This window comes from Musca vetustissima, unplaced genomic scaffold (genome assembly GCF_032173495.1).
Source record: "Musca vetustissima isolate MV318-11 ecotype Yass unplaced genomic scaffold, APGP_CSIRO_Mvet_v1 utg23951, whole genome shotgun sequence".
Taxonomy (NCBI): domain Eukaryota; kingdom Metazoa; phylum Arthropoda; class Insecta; order Diptera; family Muscidae; genus Musca; species Musca vetustissima.
The window spans coordinates 171,492-198,459 of record NW_026882199.1 but is presented as its reverse complement, the minus strand read 5'-3'; the positions used below and the strand labels follow the sequence as shown (position 1 = coordinate 198,459).

The following is a 26,968-nucleotide window of genomic DNA, read 5'->3' as shown; positions in this document are numbered from 1 at the left end:
GTGCGTATGACTTACGTCACAACGTATACGACCTGAAAACTTTAAATTATAATTTTAAATTCATCCTGAAAAATCCATTACTTGCCATGTAATACATATTTTTGTTCGATAACTTTAATACCTAAATTCGACAATCTGTTTTTTCTACTATTTTTGAGTTTGTAATTCACAAACGTGTAATACTAACATATTTATTATTGTCATTATGTTAAATATTTTATAATAGAGAAAACCGGCTATATGGTTATATTGAAGCTTTGTGGCGACACTCGTGCTGCTGCTGCTTCTTCTGCATTCATGCAATTTTTAACCAAGCATCCCCGTTAAGTTCAGGCTTTGCAAACTCCCACTTTAATTATCATTTACCTCATCCGCATGATTTCATCATTATGACGATCATTGGGAGAGGGCATTGGTATGCAGCAGCTGTAGCCACTTCAGGGCAATATGGTTGGTTGCAGTAAATTGTTTTGTAAATAATTTATAAACATTTCGAATAGTAAATGCAAACGGGGCCCAGCCACCAACTATCCAACCAGCCAGCCAGCAATATTGTCCTGAATAGTTGATGTATGGATGAATGCAGGATTTCGATTTTATTTTTGTTGGCTAGTTGCTGGGGTTGTGTGTGATGTAAGCCTGTGGAGTTGGTTGTTTGGTTGGGTAGGGAGCTGTTGCCCATTAAAAGTTTTTTTATCATACTGTCGCCTGAATGCCGTAACTAAATGTGTGGTAACTTTTCAAAGAGGATTTGTTGGTTATGGTTTGATTTGCATAATATTTTACTTGCCACAAATATTTGGTCAGTACCCTTCCACATTCCCCTCTTTCTACATCCTCCTCTCAGAGTTTATTTTACGATGTGATGGATGTGGCTGATGTCTAGCTAATTCGCTTACAATGTATGGGGGAGAAGCAGTGAAGCGGCACTTAGGCTTTTCAATTGTTGGGCTCTTACTCAATTCCCATATCCATATATAAGTTAATGTTTGAATATTTGCTATGCATTTTTAAGAGATTAAGAATTCCATTCACATGCTGTCATTCTGAGTCATTGATGTTATCAATAATTGACATAATTGTAGAAGGAAATAATACAAAAATGTGATCTAAAGGGGTTTTTGAAAAGGAAGGAAGGAGGGGAATTTTATTTAATTTAGATTTATTTAAGTTGATTAAATTTAACCTGAAAGTCACATAACTCCATATTATAAAATGTCTCAATTTGATTCGAAGACCCATGGACGTATACGTGTTGACGTACATCATACGCCGTATATGGATATTCAGACACCTTGTCGTATAATTGATGACATATATCATTCGCCACAATCTTTGACAAATTTCATTTCAAGACTTTGAAAAAATTATTTGAAAAAATCCACGCCTTCTTTGCAAGACTTGGAAAAAATTATTTGAAAAAATCCACGCCTTCTTTGTAAGACTTGGAAAAAATTATTTGAAAAAATCCACGCCTTCTTTGTAAGACTTGGAAAAAATTATTTGAAAAAATCCACGCCTTCGTTATAAGACTTGAAAACCAGTGAGCGGAGCAGTATAGTCGGACGGGGCCGACGATATGATACCCTACACAACTTCCACGAAAATCTAACTTTCTGTGATTCTATATTCTGAGCTTGGGCAATATTTCGCGATTTTTTGCACACTCTTGACCGATTAGAGGTCAACCAATATTACTAATATTCAGTACAACCCTTCTAATTTATTTCCCTTCACCGTGGGTTGTGTTCGGCTTTCTATTAAGTTCTCGGTCCAGTTCATCCAATATAGGCGTTGTCCTTGACCATACATGGATCCTCATGGAAAATATCAAAGCGATCAGAGCTATATTTCCGCCCTCTAGTGTGGTAACCTACGATAATGCAATTCGTATTAATTTAAAGGTAAACCACTCCTCTTGGATATACTATCAACTTTTCGGGTCTATGTCCTTCGCGAGAAATATATTCGCCATAGAATACAAATTTTGTAATTTTTCACAGAAAAGTCAGGGTCCATTTGACCGCTAAATATTGACCGATCTTTATCAAAACAGGCATGCTCATTCTTTGGCCCAATACCCTACTCGACAAAAATTTAGTATTTGGTCCATTTCATCCCCTAAATATTAACCGATCTTTACCCAAAATCTTCATTGGCCAGAACCCATCCTATATGCAAAATTTCGTGAAGATTGGTCCATAGCTGTGGCCTGTATCGTGTTTACAAATTATAATAGACAGATGGACGGACGGACACACATGTCTAGATCAACTCAGCTAGTCGAAATATCACGATCGATATACTTGAAGGTGGGTCTAGGACCAATATTTCGCGGCGTTACAAACTCTTGGGGCTGCATAAACCTATAATACCCTGACAACATAGTTGTGTAGGGTATACAAATTATTTAAAAAATCCACGCCTTCTTTGCAAGACTTGGAAAAAATTATTTGAAAAAATCCACACCTTCTTTGTAAGACTTTGTAAAAATCCTCGCCTTGTAGAGGTCTAGGAAAAAATTATTTGAAAAAATCCATGCCTTGTAGAGGTCATGGAAAACTTATTTCAGAACTTTTGTTTATTTGAGATTCCCTTTTTTAAAATAAATATTGGATTTTGTGGTTAAGAAAATTCCATTAAAATTTATTTCCCAAAACTTTTTTCCACACACACACTCTGTTTATTTATCATCATCACCCACGGAGATTTCATCGATATCAGTCCAATCCAATCCAATAAATACATTTAAAATAATTTACCAAAAGTATTGAGTAAATATTTGTCCTGGTGATGATGATGATGAAAATCATTGGTTGGCAGTTTGGTGGTATTGGGTGATGGAAATGTGGATGATGATAAAAATTGGGTGCGGTTTTAATGTTTTTTTCCTACTCGCTGTTGTTGTTGTTGTTTTTGGTTTCCAATTGGATAAACTCTGTTCTGTGGTTTTTCTATTAGGCAAGTGTTTTTTCCCCGACATCCTGCCTTCCATTACGTATATATATTTTGTGGTTCTCTCTCTTCGGATTATTTGCGGCAAAAAAAAATATTTTCTGTTTCGATTATTTGTGGTTCTTGTTTTTTCTTGTCTATTTTCATCGGTTTGTCAAGTAAGGATAATTGAAATATTTTTTTTTTAACTCGGTTCTCTATCTCGACTCTTCTGTACACTTTTCCACCATTTTAATTTATTTTTTTTCGTGATTTTGTTTTTCTTGTTTCGAAGTGAAGTAAAGTTTATCTAAATACACAAAATAAATAGCCAAACTTTTTCCTGTCTCTTGTTTTCCAACCAAAGAAAAAATAGGAATTTGTCTTTAGTTGATTTTTCTGTAATTTGAGTTTTAATTTGAAAAGGGTTATGGAGGAAGTCCTTTTTGGCATATTTAAGGACCTATGTAGCTTATTAAAAGTTTCTGGCAAATCCTTTCAACAACCATTTATTCTATCATCAAACTGAAAGTTTTTTCTTCGGATTTTTTTTTCTAATTTGTGAACTTCAGTTTGAGTTGGGACAATGTTGTTGAGAATTGGTAAATGTTTCCGGAACATCCTTTCTATAAAAACAAATAATATATACTTTTGCATCATTAAATAATTTTGGATTTAAATGAGAAAAAAATTTAGAAGAACATACAGGACATTTCAAGCGAAAATTATATATCAGGTAAATGGGGACCATTAGTCCTAATAATAGGCATTTTTATAAAATGTCCTGTTGTCTTTGAGGTCATATTGCGAAGCACTTGGCTAGCATAATTTTTAGAGCCTCTATAATCCACCTACAATATTTCTGACACCCTCTTGTCCTTCTCCTTGTTTCTCCTTTTTTCTCAATCTATTATAATCTCCTTAAATTTTAGAAACCATCCTACTACCCTTCAATCGAATTTTCCATGAAAATGAAATTAAATACAAAATCTCTTTATCATTTTCCTGTTTTATTCAAACCGACAAACCTCAAAGCATAATTATATCGTGATTAGTGGGTATTTTCTTTTACACTTGACGAAAAATAATTTTCCAGAAAAAATGCTCAACCCCTTCTACGGAGGAATTACCATAATTTTTAAATTATTTCAAAATAATTATTTTTCCCCATAATGACATGAAAGGGATGCTCTGGTCATCAACGGGGAAGAGCAGAAAATTAAGTGTCAAATTGGAAAGGGGCATGTTTATTGGTGGATTTTCATAAATCAGAAGTGAGAATGGCAGATATTGCTGTACTTGACAGGGGGTGGTATGGGGGATATCTTAATTATGAAATCGAAAAATTAAATTGAAATATTTTTAAATAATTTTTACAAGGCGTGGATTTTTTGAATAATTTTTTTCCATGACCTATACAAGGTCATTGTGCTTCTACACCATTGTCCCGATAATAGTATATAAGCACAATGGCAAAGAATTGCCTTTGCAGCAAAAGCAACACCAAGAAACCCATGTCAGAATAACAATTAATCGGCTGAAGAATAATAAAGCAGCAGGAACCGATGGGTTACCAGCCGAACTGTTCAAGACTGGTGGTCAGATGCTGGTCAGGAGCATGTACCAGCTGATCTCAACATCCTGTGTCCCGTGCACAAAAACGGAGACAAGACGATCTGTGCCGACTATAGAGGAATAAGTCTCCTTCCCATCGCATACAAAATGAGATATCCAGTGTGCTGTGTGAACGATTGAAGCCAATGGTCAATGACATTATTGGACCATACCAATGCGGCTTCAGACCTGGCAAATCAACCATTGAACAGATTTTCATTCACGAAAAACACATCGACACATACCACCTATTCGTCGACTATAAAGCCGCATTCAACAGCCCTATCTGTTCAGAGGTGTTTAAAGCCATGTATACGTTCGGCATTTCTGCAAAATTAATACGGCTATGCAGGATAACTTTAAGTGACACAAGGTCAGCAATTAAAGTCTGAAAGGACATATGGGATCCCTTCGATACCGAACGAGGATTCAGACACGGTGGCAGTTTGCCGTGTGAACTTTTTTAAACATCCTGCTGGAAAAGGTCATACGAGACGCAAAGGTGAACAGAAATGGCACTCTGTACACCAAACAACACATGTTACTCGCCCACGCCGATGACATCGATATAATGGGTCGAACATTGAGAGCGGCAACAGCTACCTTTGAACAAATTGAGAAGGAGTCTGCCAAAGTGGGTCTGGCAGTAAACGGCGAGAAGACCAAGCTGATGGTATCAACGGGCAAAACGTCCAGTAGACTTGGACCAACTGTGGAACTTGAGAACTACAGCTTCGAGGTAGTTAAAGATTCTATATACCTTGGTATCGCCATAAATAAAACGAATGACATCAGTTTGTGATAAGCAACATATGATACTATAGTCTAAGTAAGCAGTTTAGAAACAAAACAACCTCCCGCCAGACCAAACTCATACTTTACAAGACGCTGATACTACCCGTGCTGTTATATGGATCTGAAGCATGGGTACTTGCGCAAGCAGATGAGGCAGTTTTGGGGTGTTTGAAAGAAAAATTCTCCGATAGATCTACGGACCGATCTGCGTCGATGGTGAATATAGGCGTCGAATGAACCACGAGCTCTACAATTTATACGCGGACATCGACATTGTCGTATTGAGCTGCAGCGACTACGATGGCTAGGCCATGTTTTGCGAATGAATGAGAATGCCCCAGCTCAAAAAGCATATAAAAGCGAGCCTACTGATGGTTCCCGTAGAAGGGAAAGGCCACGAATCCGATGGAAAGACCAAGTAGAAGGCAACATCTTGCAACGTGGCCTTTCAAATTGGAGGAGATGCGCACAAGACCGACACGCTTGGAAATATTTTTTAACCTCGGCTTATGGAACAACCGTTCTGTAACGTTCTGGATTTTTTAAATAATTTTTTTCCATGACCTCTACAAGGCGTGGATTTTTAAAATAATTTTTTCCATGACCTCTACAAGGCGTGGATTTTTAAAATAATTTTTTTCCATGACCTCTACAAGGCGTGGATTTTTAAAATAATTTTTTTCCATGACCTCTACAAGGCGTGGATTTTTAAAATAATTTTTTCCATGACCTCCACAAGGTGTGGATTTTTTAAATAATTTTTTCCATGACCTCTACAAGGCGTGGATTTTTTAAATAATTTTTTCCATGACCTCTACAAGGCGTGGATTTTTTAAATAATTTTTTCCATGACCTCTACAAGGCGTGGATTTTTTAAATAATTTTTTCCATGACCTCTACAAGGCGTGGATTTTTAAAATATTTTATTCCGTGACCTCTACAAGGCGTGGATTTTTAAAAGAATTTTTTTCATGACCTCTACAAGGCGTGGATTTTTAAAAGCATTTTTTCCATGACCTCTACAAGGCGTGGATTTTTAAAAGATTTTTTTCCATGACCTCTACAAGGCGTGGATTTTTAAAAGATTTTTTTCCATGACCTCTACAAGGCGTGGATTTTTAACAGAATTTTTTCCATGACCTCTACAAGGCGTGGATTTTTAAAAGAATTTTTTCCATGACCTCTACAAGGCGTGGATTTTTAAAAGAATTTTTTCCATGACCTCTACAAGGCGTGGATTTTTAAAAGAATTTTTTCCATGACCTCTACAAGGCGTGGATTTTTAAAAGAATTTTTTCCATGACCTCTACAAGGCGTGGATTTTTAAAAGAATTTTTTCCATGACCTCTACAAGGCGTGGATTTTTTTAATAATTTTTTCCATGACCTCTACAAGGCGTGGATTTTTAAAAGAATTTTTTCCATGACCTCTACAAGGCGTGGATTTTTAAAATAAATTTTTCCATGACCTCTACAAGGCGTGGATTTTTAAAATCATTTTTTCCATGACCTCTACAAGGCGTGGATTTTTTAAATAAATTTTTCCATGACCTCTACAAGGCGTGGATTTTTAAAATATTTTATTCCGTGACCTCTACAAGGCGTGGATTTTTAAAAGAATTTTTTTCATGACCTCTACAAGGCGTGGATTTTTAAAAGCATTTTTTCCATGACCTCTACAAGGCGTGGATTTTTAAAAGATTTTTTTCCATGACCTCTACAAGGCGTGGATTTTTAAAAGATTTTTTTCCATGACCTCTACAAGGCGTGGATTTTTAACAGAATTTTTTCCATGACCTCTACAAGGCGTGGATTTTTAAAAGAATTTTTTCCATGACCTCTACAAGGCGTGGATTTTTAAAAGAATTTTTTCCATGACCTCTACAAGGCGTGGATTTTTAAAAGAATTTTTTCCATGACCTCTACAAGGCGTGGATTTTTAAAAGAATTTTTTCCATGACCTCTACAAGGCGTGGATTTTTTTAATAATTTTTTCCATGACCTCTACAAGGCGTGGATTTTTAAAAGAATTTTTTCCATGACCTCTACAAGGCGTGGATTTTTAAAATAAATTTTTCCATGACCTCTACAAGGCGTGGATTTTTAAAATCATTTTTTCCATGACCTCTACAAGGCGTGGATTTTTTAAATAAATTTTTCCATGACCTCTACAAGGCGTGGATTTTTAAAATAAATTTTTCCATGACCTCTACAAGGCGTGGATTTTTTAAATAATTTTTTTCCATGACCTCTACAAGGCGTGGATTTTTTAAATAATTTTTTCCATGACCTCTACAAGGCGAGGATTTTTAAAATCATTTTTTCCATGACCTCTACAAGGCGTGGATTTTTAAAATCATTTCTTCCATGACCTCTACAAGGCGTGGATTTTTAAAATCATTTTTTCCATGACCTCTACAAGGCGTGGATTTTTTAAATAATTTTTTCCATGACCTCTACAAGGCGTGGATTTTTTAAATAATTTTTTCCATGACCTCTACAAGGCGTGGATTCTGAAAATAAATTTTTCCATGACCTCTACAAGGCGTGAATTTTTAAAATAATTTTTTTCCTAGTCTTACTGTTTAAAATTAAAATTATATCTTTGTTATTTAAGGAACAACAAATTACTGTTGCCTACATTTAGGCTTAATTTATATTCATTCTTTTATTTACCTTCCACAAACATTTCTAATCAATACAACAATTTTCCTTTACAATTACCAAGTTGTCTTATACAATATAAAATATGTAACCATAAAAAGAACAACAACAGCAGCAGCAACAACAACAACAATTATTATTATTATTTGCAAATTGAGTGGGCACTTTTGAATAACCAATAAAAATAAATCTTAAAGTTGTTGAACAAGTACAAGAATAACAATAAATAACAGCAACAACTTAAACATAAAGTCCAGCAATTAAATACAGATACACTGGCATCAATACAAAGACATTTTCAAACACACACACATACACACAGAATTTATGTCAATTTTTGTGTATGCAACTCTAAAAATTGTCATTCACAAAAAAGCAAAAAAAGAAAAACAACAACAATAACTAAAATTTATGCAAGCAAGACAAATACGTATGTTAATTTGTTTGTGTGTGTATGTGTTTCAGCATGTGTGTTAAATAAACATATACGTGGTACCTTACTTACTAGCAAAAATCCTCAATACACACACATATGCACACATACAACCCCAGTATACCTGCCACACTCTACTTTTTGAGCTAGTCTCTTATATCAACACACAGCAAAAACAACAGCATCAAAAAATGGGAACAATAAAGTTTTATGCTTCATACGAGTACTGCTGCATACTTTTAGGCGTCGTTTTTTTAGATTTTCTCCACTTTTTGTTTCGGCAAACAAAAGCCCCACCATAACAAACAATTCCAAGGCATCAGGTATAAACTAAAGCAAAACAATGGCAGCAGCAGTAGCAGCAACAACAACAACGTTAGCTTAGTAATAGACACAATTGTTTTTACCTTAACCCCAATTGTTATGCTCTTGTTTTCTTTTGTTCTTTATTATCCAACCCTCTGTGTCCTATACACATTATACGTTATGGTCCCATTGTTATATGCTTCCTTTTGTTTTTGCTGTGTGTGTTTTGCTTAGCTTCTAGATTCCGAAGATTTGAAAAACAAAAATGAAATATAAAGCAAGGAAATGCAAAAGAATAACATCATGAAGCCATTATACTCCTGGGCCAATAATGGTCGATTTTTATTGGGGTAGATGATAAGGCGTAAATTTATTTCCAAAGCCTATATAAGGAGTGGGGGTGGCGTAGGAGATGATAGATACCAAGCAACGGCTCTGATTGGCTTTAACATGGCGAAGTCCAGGTTTATCCCTAGGTCCCTCTTTCATCTCAATTGCGCAGTGTCAACTGGGGTAGCTATTTTCATCACCCGTTGAAATAGTGAGCTAATATGTTCCGCGAGTTCGCCCCTAAGAACTATAAAAAATGGATTGAGGCGTCGGGTTAGTTGCCCACACTCGGAAAACCCCTCCTACTATGAAAAAAGCAAAGCAAACCCCCCTAATGTTGACGACACCCGCAAACATATAAAGGACCACGATCTGCGAATCTGCACTTTGAATGTGCGCACGTTGTACAGAACAGGCGCAGTTTTCGCTTTGGCGGATGTACTTAAGGAGTACAAAACCGATATTATTGCTTTACAGGAAATGCGAGGCGTAAGTAAATTAGACGATTACGCCATATATTATAGCTGCCATGAAACAAGACATGAATTTGGCTGCGGATTTATGATTAAAAGGTGAATAAAAGACCTCGTCTCCAGATTCACTCCAGTAGATGAGCGAATTGCTATAATCCGCATAAAAGCGAAGTTATTCTACATCAGTCTCATTTGCGCGCCCATGCTCCGACCGAAGATAAATATGAACAGACCAAAGACATATTTTACGAACGCCTGGAAACAGCACATGACCGCTGCCCAGGCCATGACAATAAAATTCTGCAAGGAGATTTTAATGCAATTCGCTTTGGCGGATGTACTTAAGGATTACAAAACCGATATTATTGCCTAGCAGGAAACGCGATGGGAAAGGGACAGGCGTAAGTAAATCAGGCGATTACCCGCTGTATTATAGCTGCCATGAAACGAGACATGAATTTGGCTGCGGATTTATGGTTAACATGGGAATAAAAGACCTCGTCTTCTGATTCACTCTAGTAGATGAGCGAATTTCTATAATCCGTATAAAAACGAAATTATTCAACATCAGTCTCATTTGCGCGCCCATGCTCCAACCGAAGATAAATATGAACAGACCAAAGACATATTTTTCGAACGCCTGGAAACAGCACATGACCGCTGCCCAGGCCATGACATTTAAATTCCGGTAGGAGATTTTAATGCAAAAATCGGTAGCGAAAATATCTTTGGCCCCACCGTCGGAAAATCAGCCTTCATGATGAAACATCCGACAACGGCATGAGGTTGCTTGACTTCGCGTTAGCAAAAAACATGATAGTTAGCAGCACCAGATTCAAGCATCTAGATATACACAAGGCCATTTGGATTTCTCCCGATCAAGCAACGAGAAATCAAATTGATCATGTTGTAATAGACAGAAGGCATTCATCAAGTGTATTAGACGTTCGATCGATCCGAGGAGCGAAAATCAATTCGGACCACTACCTTGTAGCAGCCAAGGTACGCACCCGTCTTAATGTAGCAGCAAAAGTGTGATCTAACACAACACGGAAACTCGACGTCGAAAAGCTGCAAACACAACAGGTAGCCGAGGCCTACTCCGCTCAACTAACCCACCAGCTTGACGGAAGTACGTCTTGTTCCGATAACAGTATAGAAGAACAATGGCTAAGAATTGTCCACTTCCTACAAACTGCACCAAAGCAACACTTGGATACCAAAAACCACCATCAAGAAACGCGTTGTACTATCAGGAGTGTCGTAATGGTAGTTAGGCGAAAAACGCAGCGTATAGGGCAACCCTGTAGAAAGTAGCAACACTTAATGCGACTTAAGAATTATCGGGAGAAAAGGAGAGAGGAGAAAAGTATATTCTTAAAAAAAAAGAAGAAAGAACAAGAGAAACGTGAGTCTGAGCAAATAGAGATGTACAGGAATCAGAATGAAGTCCGGAAATTTTACCAAGGAGTAAAACACCAAACCAAAGGTTTTGGTGCAGGCACATCCTCCTGATGAAGAAGGAAACCTGGTGATAGATACAGACAGCGTGTTGAGGATGTGGACGGAGCATTTTGAAAATCTTCTGGTATTAAATAGTGGCGGTGAAGAAGATACCCCAGAACCAATAAGAGATGATGGTATAAAGTGTATACCACCTAGCCAAGATGATGTCATAAAATCTATTAATCGGCTCAAGAACAATAAAGCAGCAGGAGCCGACAGGTTACCAGCCGAACTATTCAAGACTGGTGGTCAGTTGTTGGTCAGGAGCATGCACCAGCTGATTAGTACAAATTGGCTAGAGGAATGCATACCCAATTATTGGAACCTCAGCATCCTGTATCCCATGCACAAAGAAAGAGACATGACGATATGTGCCAACTATAGAGGATTTAGCCTTCTTCCCATCGCATATAAAGTGTGCTGTGTGAACGATTTACGCCAATGGTCAATGACATTATTGGACCATACCAATGTGGCTTCAAACCTGGCAAATCCACCATTGGCCAAATTTTCACTCTGCGCCAAATCCTGGAAAAGACCCACGAAAAACACATCGACACATACCACCTATTCGTCGACTATAAAGCCGTATTCGACAGCCCTATCCGTCCTATACAAGGCGTAAATTTTTTTAATAATTTTTTTTCAATGACCTATACAAGCTGTGGATTTTTTCAAATAATGTTTACCAAGGTGTATACAAGGCGTGAATTTTTTTTAAATATTTTTTTCAATGACCTATACAAGCCGTGGATTTTTCAAATAACTTTTCCAAGGGCTTTAAAGTGTTCTGAGGATATACACATATCAAAACATAAGCCATTAGAATAATAACAATTCACAAATATTGTCCCCCCGTACACAGTACACCTTCTCTGGTGCAAATGGCATCGAACCGTGATAATATTTGTTTGTGTGAGTTTGCAGTTGTTTTTTTTTTTCAAATTCTTCCCTGGACTAATGACAATCTAACATTGCATGCACTTAGCAGCCACATGTGTTGTGGATCCTACCTACCTAACAACCTACCCACATGCTGCATATCGGTTTGGCATTCTGGTGTGATGTTCCTGGTGCGCGAAATGGTCACGTACATTTACATGGCGTTAAATCGTCTAAACCGGAAATGTGTTTCACGCCATTTGAACATGTTCTACGACAACAACAACAACCATTAACGAACAGCAATGAGAATGGCTCAACGGGAGAATGGCAGTGGCATAAAAAATGCGATGTTAAAAACGCGTATAATCACTTTTCTCAATTGATTTTTTTTATTATTGCTATGCAGCAATTCCCAACTTGAAATACACACACACCCACTCACACCCGTTTAATGTGTGTGTGTGTGTGTGTGTTTGAGTGAATAAAATCATGTTTTATGGTTGGTACTTTTAGGCTTAAAGGAATGCTGTTGAATTTTAATATGCATTTTCCTGGTATTTGCATATAAGCCTTTTACGACTTTCTCTCTCTGCCTCCATCGCTTAAAATTTTCTTGATATTTAAATTTAGGAATTTTGGGTGGCCTTATATATTCTTGCTAAACATGTAGGAAATTTAATTTTATTTGATATTTGTTTCTATTAAAAAAAATACCACCACATTCAGAATTTAGTCATGACGTCCCATATGAGGTCATGTTAGCTCTAAGGCAAAAATACAATAACAATTCGTTATAGTCTTGTTACCAATTGTGTCTTTTATTGTCATCTATATACAGTTTTTTTTTTAATTGCCACAAATAACAACAACACATTGTTTTTATAGTCCACTTTTAACAACCTTCAATTATTCTGCTTTTTTTTTTGTTTTCTATGACTCCATTCTTTGTTCCTGCCACAGCTGAATGTGCAACGCTTCGTGGTATCCTTAATGGATTCTGTTCGCAACATTAGCTTTGGCCCCTAGTGTGAATTTGAAATAATTGGATGACAGTGGGAATAGAGGACGGGGATTACATTTTTTTCCACAGATTTTAAAAGAAATCAAGGAGGCACACAGGGTGCGGTTTTGTAAAAATATTTTTTAAGGATTCATTCAATGCGTGTGTTTCTAAATTTTTTTTTTGGATTTTTGAAATATTTTTTTTAATTTTTACAGAAGTCGTGGATTTCTTAAATATTTTTCCAAGTCTTACAGAAGGTGTAGATTTTTAAAGACGTGGATTTCTTAAATCTTTTTTTCCAAGTCTTATAGAAGGCGTGGATTTTTAAAGGGGTGGACTTTTTAAATATTTTTTCCCAAATCTTGCAGAAGACGTGGACTTTTTAAATCTTTTTTTCCAAGTCTTACAGAAGGCGTGGATTTTTTAAATATTTTTTCCAAGTTTTTAAATATTTTTTCCAAGTCTTACAAAAGGCGTGGTTTTTTTTATATATATATTTTTTAATATTTTTTCCAAGTCTTACAGAAGGCGTGGATTTTTAAAGGCATGGAATTTTTAAATATTTTTTTACAAGTCTTACAGAAGGCGTGGAATTTTTAAATAATTTTTTTATACCCTGCACATCTATGTTGTCAGGGCATTATTGCTTTGTGCAGCCCCAGGAGTTTGTAACGCCGCGAAATATTGGTCCTGGACCCACCTTTAAGTATACCGATCGTCATATCTCGACTAGCTGAGTCGATCTAGACATGTGTGTCCGTCAGTCCGTTTGTCCATTATAATTTGTAAACACGATACAGGCCACATTTATGGACCAATCTTCATTTATGGACCAATTTTGCATGTAGAATGAGTTCTGACCAATAAACAACCCTATTGTTTTTGGTAAAGATCCGTTAATATTAAGGAGATGAAATGGACAAAAAAGCTTTATTTTTGTCTGATTTTCTTATCGCTCCAGAGGCTGCAATTATGGCCCGAACATGGCGAATTTTCACATGAAGAAGTGGGTCGGGCCAAGGAATAAGCATGCCTGTTTTGATACAGATCGGTCAATATTTAGCGGGTCAAATGGACCTGACTTTTTTATGAAAAATCGCAAAATTTATCTTCTATGGCGTACATATTTACTCTTGAAGGACATAGACCCTAGAAGCCGAAGCCGATATCCAAGAGGAGTGGTTGATCTTTAAATTGATACCAATTATATTGCCGTATGTACTCGGATGTGGGAATTACACTTAAATATTTACAGGTGCTTACGTTTTCAGATATTATTCAGACACCCATTACCACACTAGATGGCGGAAGTATAGTGCTGATCGCTTTGACATTTTCCATTAGGATCCATTTATGGTCAAGGACAACGCCTATAATTTTCGGTGATGATCAGATAACAATTTTGGGATGAAATGGACCGAAAATTTTATTTTTTTGTTAATTTTTTTCGAGTCGATCTATAAGCCACAATTGAAAGCCTAACATCACAGCACAAACCACGGTTAAAGGAAACTGGACAAGTAATTAAAAGGGCTGTACTCAATATTAGTAATATTCGGAAAATATGTCAGTGTAAGGTAGAGGTGGTGTTGACCTCTTATCGGACAAGAAGATGCAACTATCACGACATATTGCCCAGTCTCGGAATACAAATCCGCACAAAGTTAGAGTTCCATGGTAGTTGTGTAGAGTATCGTATGGTCGGCCCCGTCCGTCTATACTGCTCCGCTCACTGGTTTTTACATAATTTTGACTTAACTCTAGTTTAGTAAAAACGATCAGATTTTTCTGAAAAAATTTCCAGAGGTAGGTATTTCTACCCTAATTATGGGGATATTTTTTTCTTTGGGAAGTACCCGGTTACACGGTTATTTGACCCGGAAGTACGGGTACCCGGTTATATCCGGTTCTACGGATCCGGTTAATATAAAATGTTTTCCATTGAGTGATAATATGATGGGGTTGCAGTCAAAATACAGTCAACCAATAGGGTATCGTATGGTCGGCCCCGTTCACTGGCTTTTAAATAATTTTGGCTTAACTCTAGTTTAGTAAAAACGATCAGATTTTTCCGAAAAATTTTTCCAGAGGTAGGTATTTCTATCCTAAATATGGGGATATCTTTTTTTTCTTGGGGGACGTACCGGGTTATTTGACCCGGAAGTTCGGGTACGGGTACCCGGTTATATCCGGTTCTACGGATCCGGTTAATATAAAATGAGTATCATATTAAAGCTTTCCATTGAGTGGTAATATGATGGGGTTTACCATCAAAATTCAGTCAACACAATTGGGTTTTGGTCTCCGATTTTTGTTTTTTTTTTTTTTTTGAAAAACTCTCTCGGGTCCATTATAGTCCCTCTGCAATCAAAATACCCCAGCACCAATAAGAGATGATGGTATAGAGTGTGTACCACCTAGCCAAGATGAGGTCATAAAATCAATTAATCGGCTCAAGAACAAAAAAGCAGCAGGAGCCGACGGCTTACCAGCCTATCTATTCAAGCCTGGTGGTTAGATATTGGTCAGGAACAGCTGATTAGTTCAATTTGGCTAGAGGAATGTATGCCCAATGATTGGAACCTCAGCATCCTTGGGTCCATTATAGCCCCTCTGCAATGAAATGATAAACCACAATTTGCCCTTTCCAAAATGGTGCGATAAAACAAGGAAATCGGTGTTGATATCTGTCCATAGCAGAAAGTCCTAAATCCCCACCCGAAGGCCGGTCACCCAAAAAACTATTATATTTAACAAGAGATTCTGTCGAGTAGCCAATGTTGTTATCGGTCCATAGAAGAAAGTGTTAAATACCCGGACGAAGGCCCGCTACACCAAAAACCTATTCTATTTAACAAGAGATTCTGTAGCGTAGCCGTATTGGTATTGGGCGGCAACAAAGATGACGAAGATGATTTCGGAGAAATTGATGTGGATGCTGGACGAACTATTGAACATGGCTGTAGCAACAACAACAAAAACGATGATGATGACGATCTCGATGAAGATAACGAGGACGACAAGACGGAGAATGATTATGATGATGCCATCAACACCAAAGAGGATGAGGATGACAATAGCCCCATTTACACTGATATTACCAATCCCACCGCCGATACCGATTCATCATCTTCATCAGCCACCTCCACCTCAACCTCGACCACCACCGGTAAACGACATCAGTGTGTTTCCTTTCTTTTTTTTATTTTTACTTTAGCCGAAGTTGGTATCTCTCCATTGAAGAAAGTGTTAAATCCCCGGCCGAAGGTCGGCTACACAAAAAATATTCTCTTTAAAAGTAGTTTCTGTCGCGTAAACGGTGTTGGTGTCTGTCCATAGTAGAAAGTCCGAAATCTCCGCCCGAAGGCCAGTCACCCAAAAAACTATTCTATTTAACAAGAGATTCTGTCGCGTAGCCGGTGTTGGTATCTGCCCATAAGAGAAAGTCTTAAATCCCCGGAAGAAGGCAGGCTACACAAAAAAATATTCTCTTTAAAAGGAGTTTCTGTCGCGTAGCCCGTGTATGTATCTGTCCATAGGTAAAAGTTTTAAAATCTCGACCGAAGGCCGGCCAGCAAACAAAAACCATGCTATGGAGATTCTGACCATAAAAGGAGATTCTGTCATTTAGAAAGATTTTCCTTGAGATAACCCCATCGCTATTTTTATAACATTTAAAATGATACGGATTTTATATTAAGAGGATCTTTAGAATCGGATATAACCGGGTATTTTTAAAAATAATTTTTTCCAGGATTTCTACTAGGCGTGGATTTTTCAAATAATTTTTTCCAAAGGCGAGGATTTTCCGAATCTTACAGATGTATTAACTGAAGTTGTAAATTAAAAAAAAATATTTTTTTCAAGAATTAATTAAAGTTGGAATTCAAAAAAAAAATATTTTTTCAAGTAATAATTGAAGTTTGAAATAAAAAAAATATTTTTTCAAGTATTAATTTAAGTTGGAAATTTAAAAAAAAAATATTTTTTCCAATGGATTGTATTAAAAAATATATTTTTTCATTTCATTTTTTCAAAGGATTGTATATTTAAAAAATATTTTTCAAGCATTTTCCAAATTGCGAGGATTTTTCAAATAATATTCCTTTAGGAATTTAGCAAAGGTTTCGATGTTTTAAAGAATATTCTTCTAAATAACCAGAAAACTCCACTGTATTGCCTGTGTAATTGTAACACACACACTCCTCTAATTGTTATCGGGCTATATGACCTCTGGTTGTTAGCTAGATTAAAATTGTATTACACACACACAATTGTGCATGTATGTGTATGTGTGTGAATGTGTTTGTTCTAACCATACTCTAGCCTTAAGATTTACGAGGTAATTAACACCATATTCCGGCACTTCCGACCATGTTATGTTAACATTTGCCGGATATGACTGTAATAACCTCCATATGGAATACTCGGTTACAACTTAATTTGAGTAGAAATAAGAGCATTTTTTTTTTTTTTGAAATTAAATTTTTAATTGTCTATTCTCTTTTTTGTTGTTACAGCCACACGATGATTTAGAGAAAGATCACGATTTCTCTGGTTCTGGCTTTGGTCCCGATGACGAGGATTCCGACAGCGATTATCATCATCATTCGCATACGCACAACACACAAACGGGTAAATCAAATATAAATAAGCAAATCGATGACAACGATTTCATAACCACAAGTAGAAATAACCAAAATCAGAATAGTCATCATCAAACATCCAGTGGCACGAACATTGGTAGCGGCATTACAAATACAGGCATCATTGGTAGCTCAGCCGGTGGTAGCTCAGGTGGTTCTTCATCGACCGGGCTCAATACGATTGGTAATAAAAACTTTGTCGCTCATTTGTGTAACTTTTTTTTTTTTTTTTGGTTTTCCTTTGCAAGCGGCAATTTTTTCTTCCACTATTTTTCCTTTTTTTGTATTATATAATACATATATATAAAATTTTCTACTACTTCTTCACACTACTACTACTACTATTTTTTCTATGTTAAATTTTGGTACTACTCTAAAAAAATTATTATATTTTGGCCTAAATGTGTTTTAGCCCTGATTATTTTATTGCAATATTTTTTTTCATTTATTTTTGTTTTAAAATTTTATTTTTATTTTATTTTTTCATTTTCTCATCTCTTTTTTTTTCTCATCTGTATAAACAATAATACTCTCTCATATCATGAAATTTATTATTTTTAAATTATTTACTCATCAAATCGAATCAATCATTCATTAGAAACAAATAATCATAATAAACAATTTAATTCCTCTATTTCATTGTTTAATCCCATTATGACCAACACCACCACCACCACCATCACTACCATCATTGCCACCCCTGCCACCATCATTCCCATTACCACACAAAAATCAAATATACTAACCACAATTCCAATAACAACAACAACAATCGCAACTATTGATAACATAACCACACCCTCCTCGGTGACCTCAATGACACAAAACAACAACACTGCCACTACCACCACCCCCACTAACACCCACAATCTATCACACAACAATACAACAAACCAAAACAACAACAACAACACTACCCATATTATTCCCTTTTCCTTACCAGCCACCACCTCAACGACAACCACCAGCACCTCCTCCGCAACAATTGGCAAAGTTAATCCACCATCGACGACAACAACAATCCATCATCACAGCGATGGCGACGACTTCGATCTCGATGAAGACGACGAAGATGAGGAAGGTCCTCTGCTACATCACAGCGGTGATGGCGGTCTCATTGACAGCAATGTCGATGATGACGATGATCATACCGGTGACGATGATGATGATGGCGATGTTATCCATCGTCATGACCTCTATCCCAGCCACCACGACCATTTGGATAAGGTATCGAAACCCGTGGATGAACGTAAACCAGTATTGGGCGGCAACAAAGATGACGAAGATGATTTCGGAGAAATTGATGTGGATGCTGGACAAACTATTGAACATGGCCGTAGCAACAACAACAACGATGATGATGACGATCTCGACGAAGATAACGAGGACGACAAGACGGAGGATGATTATGATGATGCCATCAACACCAAGGAGGATGAGGATGACAATAGCCCCATTTACACTGATATTACCGATCCCACCGCCGATACCGATTCATCATCTTCATCAGCCACCTCCACCTCAACCTCGACCACCACCGATAAACGACGTCAGTGTATTTCCTTTCTTTTTTTATTATTACTTTATTACAACTATTATTATCCATATATGGTTTGCTTTTGTTATTGTCCTTTTCTTGTTTTGTTTGTTGTCTATTTTTCTTTGGTTTTATGTTCTGTTATGTCGTTTTTCTTTGTAGTCCTAGCTTTGTTGCTTTCCTTTTGCATTTTTTTGTTATCCTTTTTATATTGGCTTTGTATATTTGCAACCATTATTTTTTTGTATTTTTTTATTTTGGATCAAAAATGGAATTCAAGGACCTAAATATCTTTCTAGGACCTATAGAAGACGTGAATTTGTTTAAGAATATTTTCAGGGACCTAAATATCTTTCTAAGAACTATAGAAGGCGTGAATTGTTTAAGAGTATTTTTAAGAACCTGTAGGAGGCGTGAATTTTTTAAAGAATATTTTCAAGGATCTATATATTTCAAGGACCTATAAAAGGCGTGGATTTGTTAAAGAATGTTTTTCAAGGACCTATAGAAGGCGTGGATTTGTTAAAGAATAGTTTTTAAGAACCTATAGAAGGCGTGGCAGAATAGTTTTCAAGGACCTATAGAAGGCGTGGGAGTATAGTTTTTAAGGACCTATATTTTTCAAGGACCTATAGAAGGCTTGGAAGAATGGTTTTCAAGCACCTATAGAAGGCATGGAAGAATAGTTTTCAGGGACCTAAAGAAGGCGTGGATTTCTTAAAGAATATTTTTTTAGGTCTATACAAGGCGTGGATTTTTCAAAGAATATTTTTTTAGGTCTATACAAGGCATGGGATTTTTTAAAGAATATTTTCAAGGACCTATAAAAGGCGTGGATTTTTTAAAGAATATTTTCAAGTGCCTATAAAAGGCGTGGATTTTTTAAAGAATATTTTCAAGGACCTATAAAAGGCGTGGATTTTTTAAAGAATATCTTTCAAGAACCTTTACAAGGCGTAGATTGTTTAAAGAATATTTTTAAGCACCCAGACAAGGCGTAGATTTTTTAAAGAATATTTTCAAGGGCCCAGACAAGGCGTAGATTTTTTAAAGAATATTTTTAAAGCACCCAGACAAGGCGTAGATTTTTTAAAGAATATTTTTAAAGCACCCAGACAAGGCGTAGATTTTTTAAAGAATATTTTCAGGGGCCCAGACGAGGCGTAGATTTTTTAAAGAATATTTTTAAAGCACCCAGACAAGGCGTAGATTTTTTAAAGAATATTTTTAAAGGTCCCAGACACAGGCGTGGATTTTTTAAAGAATATCTTTGAAGGACCTATAAAAGGCGTGGATTATTTAAAGAATATCTTTCAAGGACCTATAAAAGGCGTAGATTTTTAAAGAATATCTTTCAAGGACCTATAAAAGGCGTAGATTTTTTAAAGAATATTTTCAAGGGCCCAGACAAGGCGTAGATTTTTTAAAGAATATTTTCAAGGGCCCAGACAAGGCGTAGATTTTTAAAATATTTTTTTTCAGTGGCCCAGACAAGGCGTAGATTTTTTAAAGAATATTTTTAAGCACCCAGACAAGGCGTAGATTTTTTAAAGAATATTTTCAAGGGCCCAGACAAGGCGTAGATTTTTTAAAGAATATTTTCAAGGGCCCAGACAAGGCGTAGATTTTTTAAAGAATATTTTCAAGGGCCCAGACAAGGCGTAGCTTTTTTAAAGAATATTATCAAGGGCCCAGACAAGGCGTAGATTTTTTAAAGAATATATTTCAAGGACCTATAAAAGGCGTGGATTTTTTTAAAGAATATCTTTCAAGGACCTATAAAAGGCGTGGATTTTTTTAAAGAATATCTTTCAAGGACCTACAAAAGGCGTGGATTTTTAAAAAAAAATGTTTTTAAGCTCCCAGACAAGGCATAGATTTAAAAAAAATGTTTTTAAGCTCCCAGACAAGGCATAGATTTAAAAAAAATGTTTTTAAGCTCCCAGACAAGGCATAGATTTAAAAAAAATGTTTTTAAGCTCCCAGACAAGGCGTAGATTTTTAAAAGAATTTTTTCAAGCACCCATACAAAGCATAGGTTTTGAAAATAATTTTTTAAGCACCCAGACAAGCCGTAGATTTTTTAAAGAAATTTTTCAAGCACCCAGACAAGGCGTAAATTTTTTAAGGAATATTTTTAAGCACCCAGATAAGGCGTAGATTTTTAAAAGAATTTTTTTAAGCACCCAGACAAGGCATAGATTTTTAAAATAATTTTTTTAAGCACCCAGACCGAGACTTTTTGAAAATCCATTTTTTACTCCTTTACCAGAAGCAATAATTTTTTAAAAATGCAATCTAAAATCCTATCCTCATGTTTTACAAAATATGTTTCCAAATACAGAAATATGTGCCAAATGATGTATACATATTTTTTTCATGGCTTTTCTTCAACTATTAAAAATTGCTATCCTTCGAATTCCATTTTTATCCGAAATATTTATTTATTTTATATATATTATTGTTTCCTAGTTCTGTTTGTTTTGTTATGTTTTTGTATTTGTTTTTTTTTCCTTAGCATCTTTCATTGGCATGTTACACTTTATTATTAGATTATTTTTTTGTAGAAAAAATATTTTTTATTTATTTTCTTGTATTCCCCACAAATTTTATTTCCTTCTTTATTTATTAAAAAAAAGATACCTTAATTGTCATTTCTAAGTTTTAAATTTCATAAACCCTTTCTAGTGAGAAGGAGACACTGAAAAAAAAAAACGAAAAGCACCCACTGTTTTTCCAACAACGAAGAAAAACTATTTCTCCTTTTTATAATTAACATTTTACTTATTATTTATCTAATTAACCCAGAAAAGAAAATACTAGGCAAAAAACCCCCACTCTAAATTATATTCTGTTTTTTTCCAAGGCCCCAAACACACTGCCTTAATGTATACTCTGAAGAAAGAAATAAACGAAGAAAACACTTTAAACATGACCCTTAAAAAAATTGCACACATACATTTACACTCTCAACACACAATTATTTTTTTTTTGACATACTCTTGTATATACTCTTGATTATCATACTCTCTAGTGTCTCATACCCTCTCGTACTTGTTCATTTTCATTATTTTCTTCTGTTCGACATAATTCACTTGTCTAGTGAATTCATTATAACCACAACAACCAGTCACCCACCACCCAACCAGTCACCCATCTTCATATCTACATATACACACGTATATGTATATATCATATATATAATTGTATGTAATTGTGTATATACATGCATTTCATGTTCATGTTCATTACCACCAAAAAGATAATTCATTCATTCGTCCATTGAAAACTAGTCAGTCGGTTGGTCTGTCTGCCAACCAGTCATTCATTCATTCATCCATCTATTCAACCATCCGTTTTCTTTGTGTTCTGTGTGTTTTTTGTATCTTCCTTCTTTCATTCATTTATGCCAAGAAACAACGACAATTCATTTCATCATTGTTTTATTCGAAAAAAAATAAAACAAAAACAATAAGAAGAGAATTTTTCATGTTCATTACATTTTGTCGATTGTTTTATTATTATTATATCAGTGTTCGTTCATCTATATATCGCTACAGTGGAACATGGTTATAAGGACCTTGGTGAAAGTCTCAATTTTAGGGCGGATTTTTTTCCTCCCTTCTGTGAGAAATTATAGCATTTTAACGGCAAATAAAAATTACATTTTTCAAATTTATCCTTATAGCCATGTTCCACTGTATGTCCTTTTAGTGTTTCACATCCTTTTACCGCATTTACATTAATTGTTACTCTCCTTTATTATTAATAATATTGTTATTTTGCTTGTGGTCGGTTTATTCTGATAACGTCCATTTTGCTAATTAATATTTAACCAATATTTGTTGTAGAACTAATTTTATGTGTGTGTGTATGTATTAGTAAATTTGTTGTTATGAATGTTTATAAACTTATATTGACAATTTAATATTATTAATTAAGGAAATAGTTTTTAAATTTCGGAAATTTTGTATGACAAAATTTTATTTTCAGCAAACACTTGTATTCTATGCAAAGAATTCCCTGTAGAGGACCCATATAGGCTCCTCTATGTAAGGCCATATAAAGATTTTTTAAGAATATTTTACAGGACCCACACAAGGTGGAGATATTTTAAAGATTTTTTAAGGCCCCACACAAGGCGTAGATTTTTTAAAGAATATTTTTTCAAGGACCCACACAAGGCGTAGATTTTTTAAAGAATATTTTTTCAAGGACTCACACAAGGCGTAGATTTTTTAAAGAATATTTTTTCAAGGACTCACACAAGGCGTAGATTTTTTAAAGAATATTTTTTCAAGGGCAAGGCGTAGATTTTTTAAAGAATATTTTTTCAAGGGCAAGGCGTAGATTTTTTAAAGAATATTTTTTGAAGGGCAAGGCGTAGATTTTTTAAAGAATATTTTTTCAAGGGCAAGGCGTAGATTTTTTAAAGAATATTTTTCAAGGACAAGGCGTAGATTTTTTAAAAGAATATTTTTCAAGGACAAGGCGTAGATTTTTTAAAAGAATATTTTTCAAGGACAAGGCGTAGATTTTTTAAAAGAATATTTTTTCAACGACTCACACAAGGCGTAGATTTTTTAAAGAGTATTTTTTCAAGGACTCACACAAGGCGTAGATTTTTTAAAGAGTATTTTTTCAAGGACTCACACAAGGCGTAGATTTTTTAAAGAATATTTTTTCAAGGACTCACACAAGGCGTAGATTTTTTAAAAGAATATTTTTTCAAGGATTCACACAAGGCGTAGATTTTTTAAAGAATATTTTTTCAAGGACTCACACAAGGCGTAGATTTTTTAAAAGAATATTTTTTCAAGGATTCACACAAGGCGTAGATTTTTAAAAAAAATATTTTTTCAAGGACTCACACAAGGCGTAGATTTTTTAAAGAATATTTAAAGATTATTTTTTCAAGGACCCACACAAGGCGAAGATTTTTTAAAGAATATTTTTTCAAGGACTCACACAAGGCGTAGATTTTTTTAAAGAATATTTTTTCAAGGATCCACACAAGGAGTAGCTTTCTCAGAAGAATATTTTTTCAAGGATCCACACAAGGAGTAGCTTTCTCAGAAGAATATTTTTTCAAGGATCCACACAAGGAGTAGCTTTCTCAGAAGAATATTTTTTCAAGGATCCACACAATGAGTAGCTTTCTCAGAAGAATATTTTTCAATGAACCTGCTGAAGATATCATGTCTACACGAAGCCTACAAAATGCCTATAAGATCTTTGTTATACCCTACACAACTATGTCGTCAGGGTATTATTGCTTTGTGCAGCCCCAAGAGTTTGTAACGCCGTGAAATATTGGTCATAGACCCACCTTTAAGTATACCGATCTTCATATCTCGACTCAGCTAGTCTAGACATGTGGTCCATCCGTCCATCTGTCCATTATAATTTGTAAACACGATACAAGCCACAGTTATGGACCAATCTTCACGAAATTTAGCATGTAAGATAGGTTCTACCCAATAAAGACCCCTATTGGTAAATATCGGTTAAGATTATCCCCGAAATTGACAAATACTTAATTTTTGTCGGTTTTTCTGGTCGCTCCAAAAGCCGCAATTGTGGCCCAAACATCTCAAATTTGTACATGGAGAATGGGATCAGGCCAAAGAATAAGCATGCCTGTTTTGATAAAGATCGGTCAATATTTCGCGGGTCAAATGGGCACTGACTTTTGTGTGAAAAAATGACAAAAAAATGAAAATGAAGGACATAGACCCGAGAAGTTGATAGTATATCCAAGAGGAGTGGTTGATATTAACATTGATACCAATTATATTGTCGTATGTACTCGGGGTGAGTATTTAATATTTCTTAATATTTAGGGGTGCTTAAGTATTCATATATTATTTAGTAACCCATTACCACAATGGAGAGCGAAAATATAGCGCTGATCTATTTGAAATGTTCCATGAGGTTCCAGTTATGTTCAAGGACAACGCCTATAATTTCCGGTGATGATCAGATAATAATTTTGGGATGAAGTGGACCGAAAACTTAATTTTTTATGTTTTTTTCGAGTCGATCTATAGGCCACAATTGACAGCCGAACATCACAACACAACCCACGGTGAAGGGAATCGGCACAAGTAATTAGAAGTGCTGTACTGAACATTAGTAATATTTGTTGACCTCTAGTTGGTCAAGAGGGTGCAAATATCGCGAAATATCGACCAAGCTCAAAATATAGAATCACACAAAGTAACATTTTCGTGGAAGTTATGTAGGGTATCATATGGTCGGCCCCGTCCGGCTATACTGCTACGCTCACTGGCACTTTTATGTAAGAACGTGAATAGAAGGGGACTACAAAATATTGGCCAACAAAAATAATGATTTTTTTTAAATTGAAGTATTTCTGGACCTGTTATCCCTGCCTTCTATTTATTGCAACTACTTTCTTTAATTATATTTTAAACACTGGTTATTTTTCCAGTCTCCCCCTCCCTCCTTCCTCCCTGCCCTAACAAATATTTATGGAATTTTAATCAATATTATTATTGTTGTAAACATTTTGCACAAAATTATATTCGAATATTCGAGACAATGTTTATCCAATATCAATACAATATTTTAATTGCATAATTTTCGAGCATACTTGTTGTTGTTGTTTGTGTTTACAAAATGTTAACAACAAAAACAAATTTCATTTTGCATATTTTAAGGGCGATATACAATATTGTTCCAAAAAATAAAACAGCAATACAAGTAATGTATGTATACACAATGATGTATGTATGTACGCACATATGTGCATTTGGCAGATTATAATTATTTTTGGGATAATTTTAACCCAAAAATCGGACAGCCAGGTACACCAGGGCCAGTGGGAACTCAAAATGCAAAAAAATATATATATTTGTAGTATTTAATATATAAAACAATTTTATTGTATTTTTATAAATTAAAAAAATCAATTTTTTTTTAATTTAAAAAAGAATTTTTCAAATTTTGAAAAAAATCAATTTTAAGTTTTTTTTCAAATTCTACTAGATTTAATGGGTTAAGAAAAACTAATTTAACACATGTTTCGTTTAATTTATTATTACATCGTAACAAGTGCTCTTAAATTGTGTGAGTGTTTGTTTTGTGTGTGTGTGTCTACATGTATTTGTTAGATACCTTGTTAGCTATATATGTGTATCCGTGATGGATGATATCTAATTAATATTCTATTTAACTACACCACACCACCTCCCAATCAATCCTGAAATTATATTTACAATATCAGGTGAGTAGTTGTTGTTGTATTTGATTAATATTTGCATAATTTTAGACAAAAATTTAATTAGTCTTTTTGACAAATTTGATGTTTCGAAGATTGTATACGACAAGAAGTTGACAGAATTAACAAATTATATGCCTACATTTAGGCGTGGATTTTTTAAAAAATAATTTTTTGTTGCCTACCTTTAGGCGTGGATTTTTTAAAAATAATTTTTTGTTGCCTTCTCTTAGGCGTGGATTTTTAAAAATAATTTTGATGTTGCCAAACCTTAGGCGTGGATTTTTAAAAATAATTTTGATGTTGCCATACCTTAGGCGTGGATTTTTAAAAATAAATTTTTTGTTGCTTAAAAATAAATTTTTTGTTGCCTACCCTTAGCCGTGGATTTTTATAAATAAATTTTTTGTTGCCTACTCTTAGGCGTGGATTTTTAAAAATAATTTTTATGTTGCCAAACCATAGGCGTGGATTTTTAAAAATTATTTTTTTTTGTTGCCTACCCTTAGGCGTGGATTTTTAAAAATAAATTTTTTGTTGCCTACCCTTAGCCGTGGATTTTTATAAATAAATTTTTTGTTGCCTACCGTTAGGCGTGGA

General features: G+C 35.1%; 1 protein-coding gene across 1 annotated transcript in view; it reads left to right on the top strand.

Annotated features, from left to right (window-relative positions):
• Positions 1 to 26,968, top strand: part of LOC133328412 (syndecan-like) — a 146,127-nt gene that overhangs the window by 86,856 nt on the left and 32,303 nt on the right. Inside the window, exons 3-4 of the mRNA XM_061536982.1 lie at positions 17,463 to 17,772; positions 18,187 to 19,137. Of these exons, the coding sequence (XP_061392966.1) occupies positions 17,463 to 17,772; positions 18,187 to 19,137 (1,261 nt within the window). The remainder of the gene's footprint in view (positions 1 to 17,462; positions 17,773 to 18,186; positions 19,138 to 26,968) is intronic.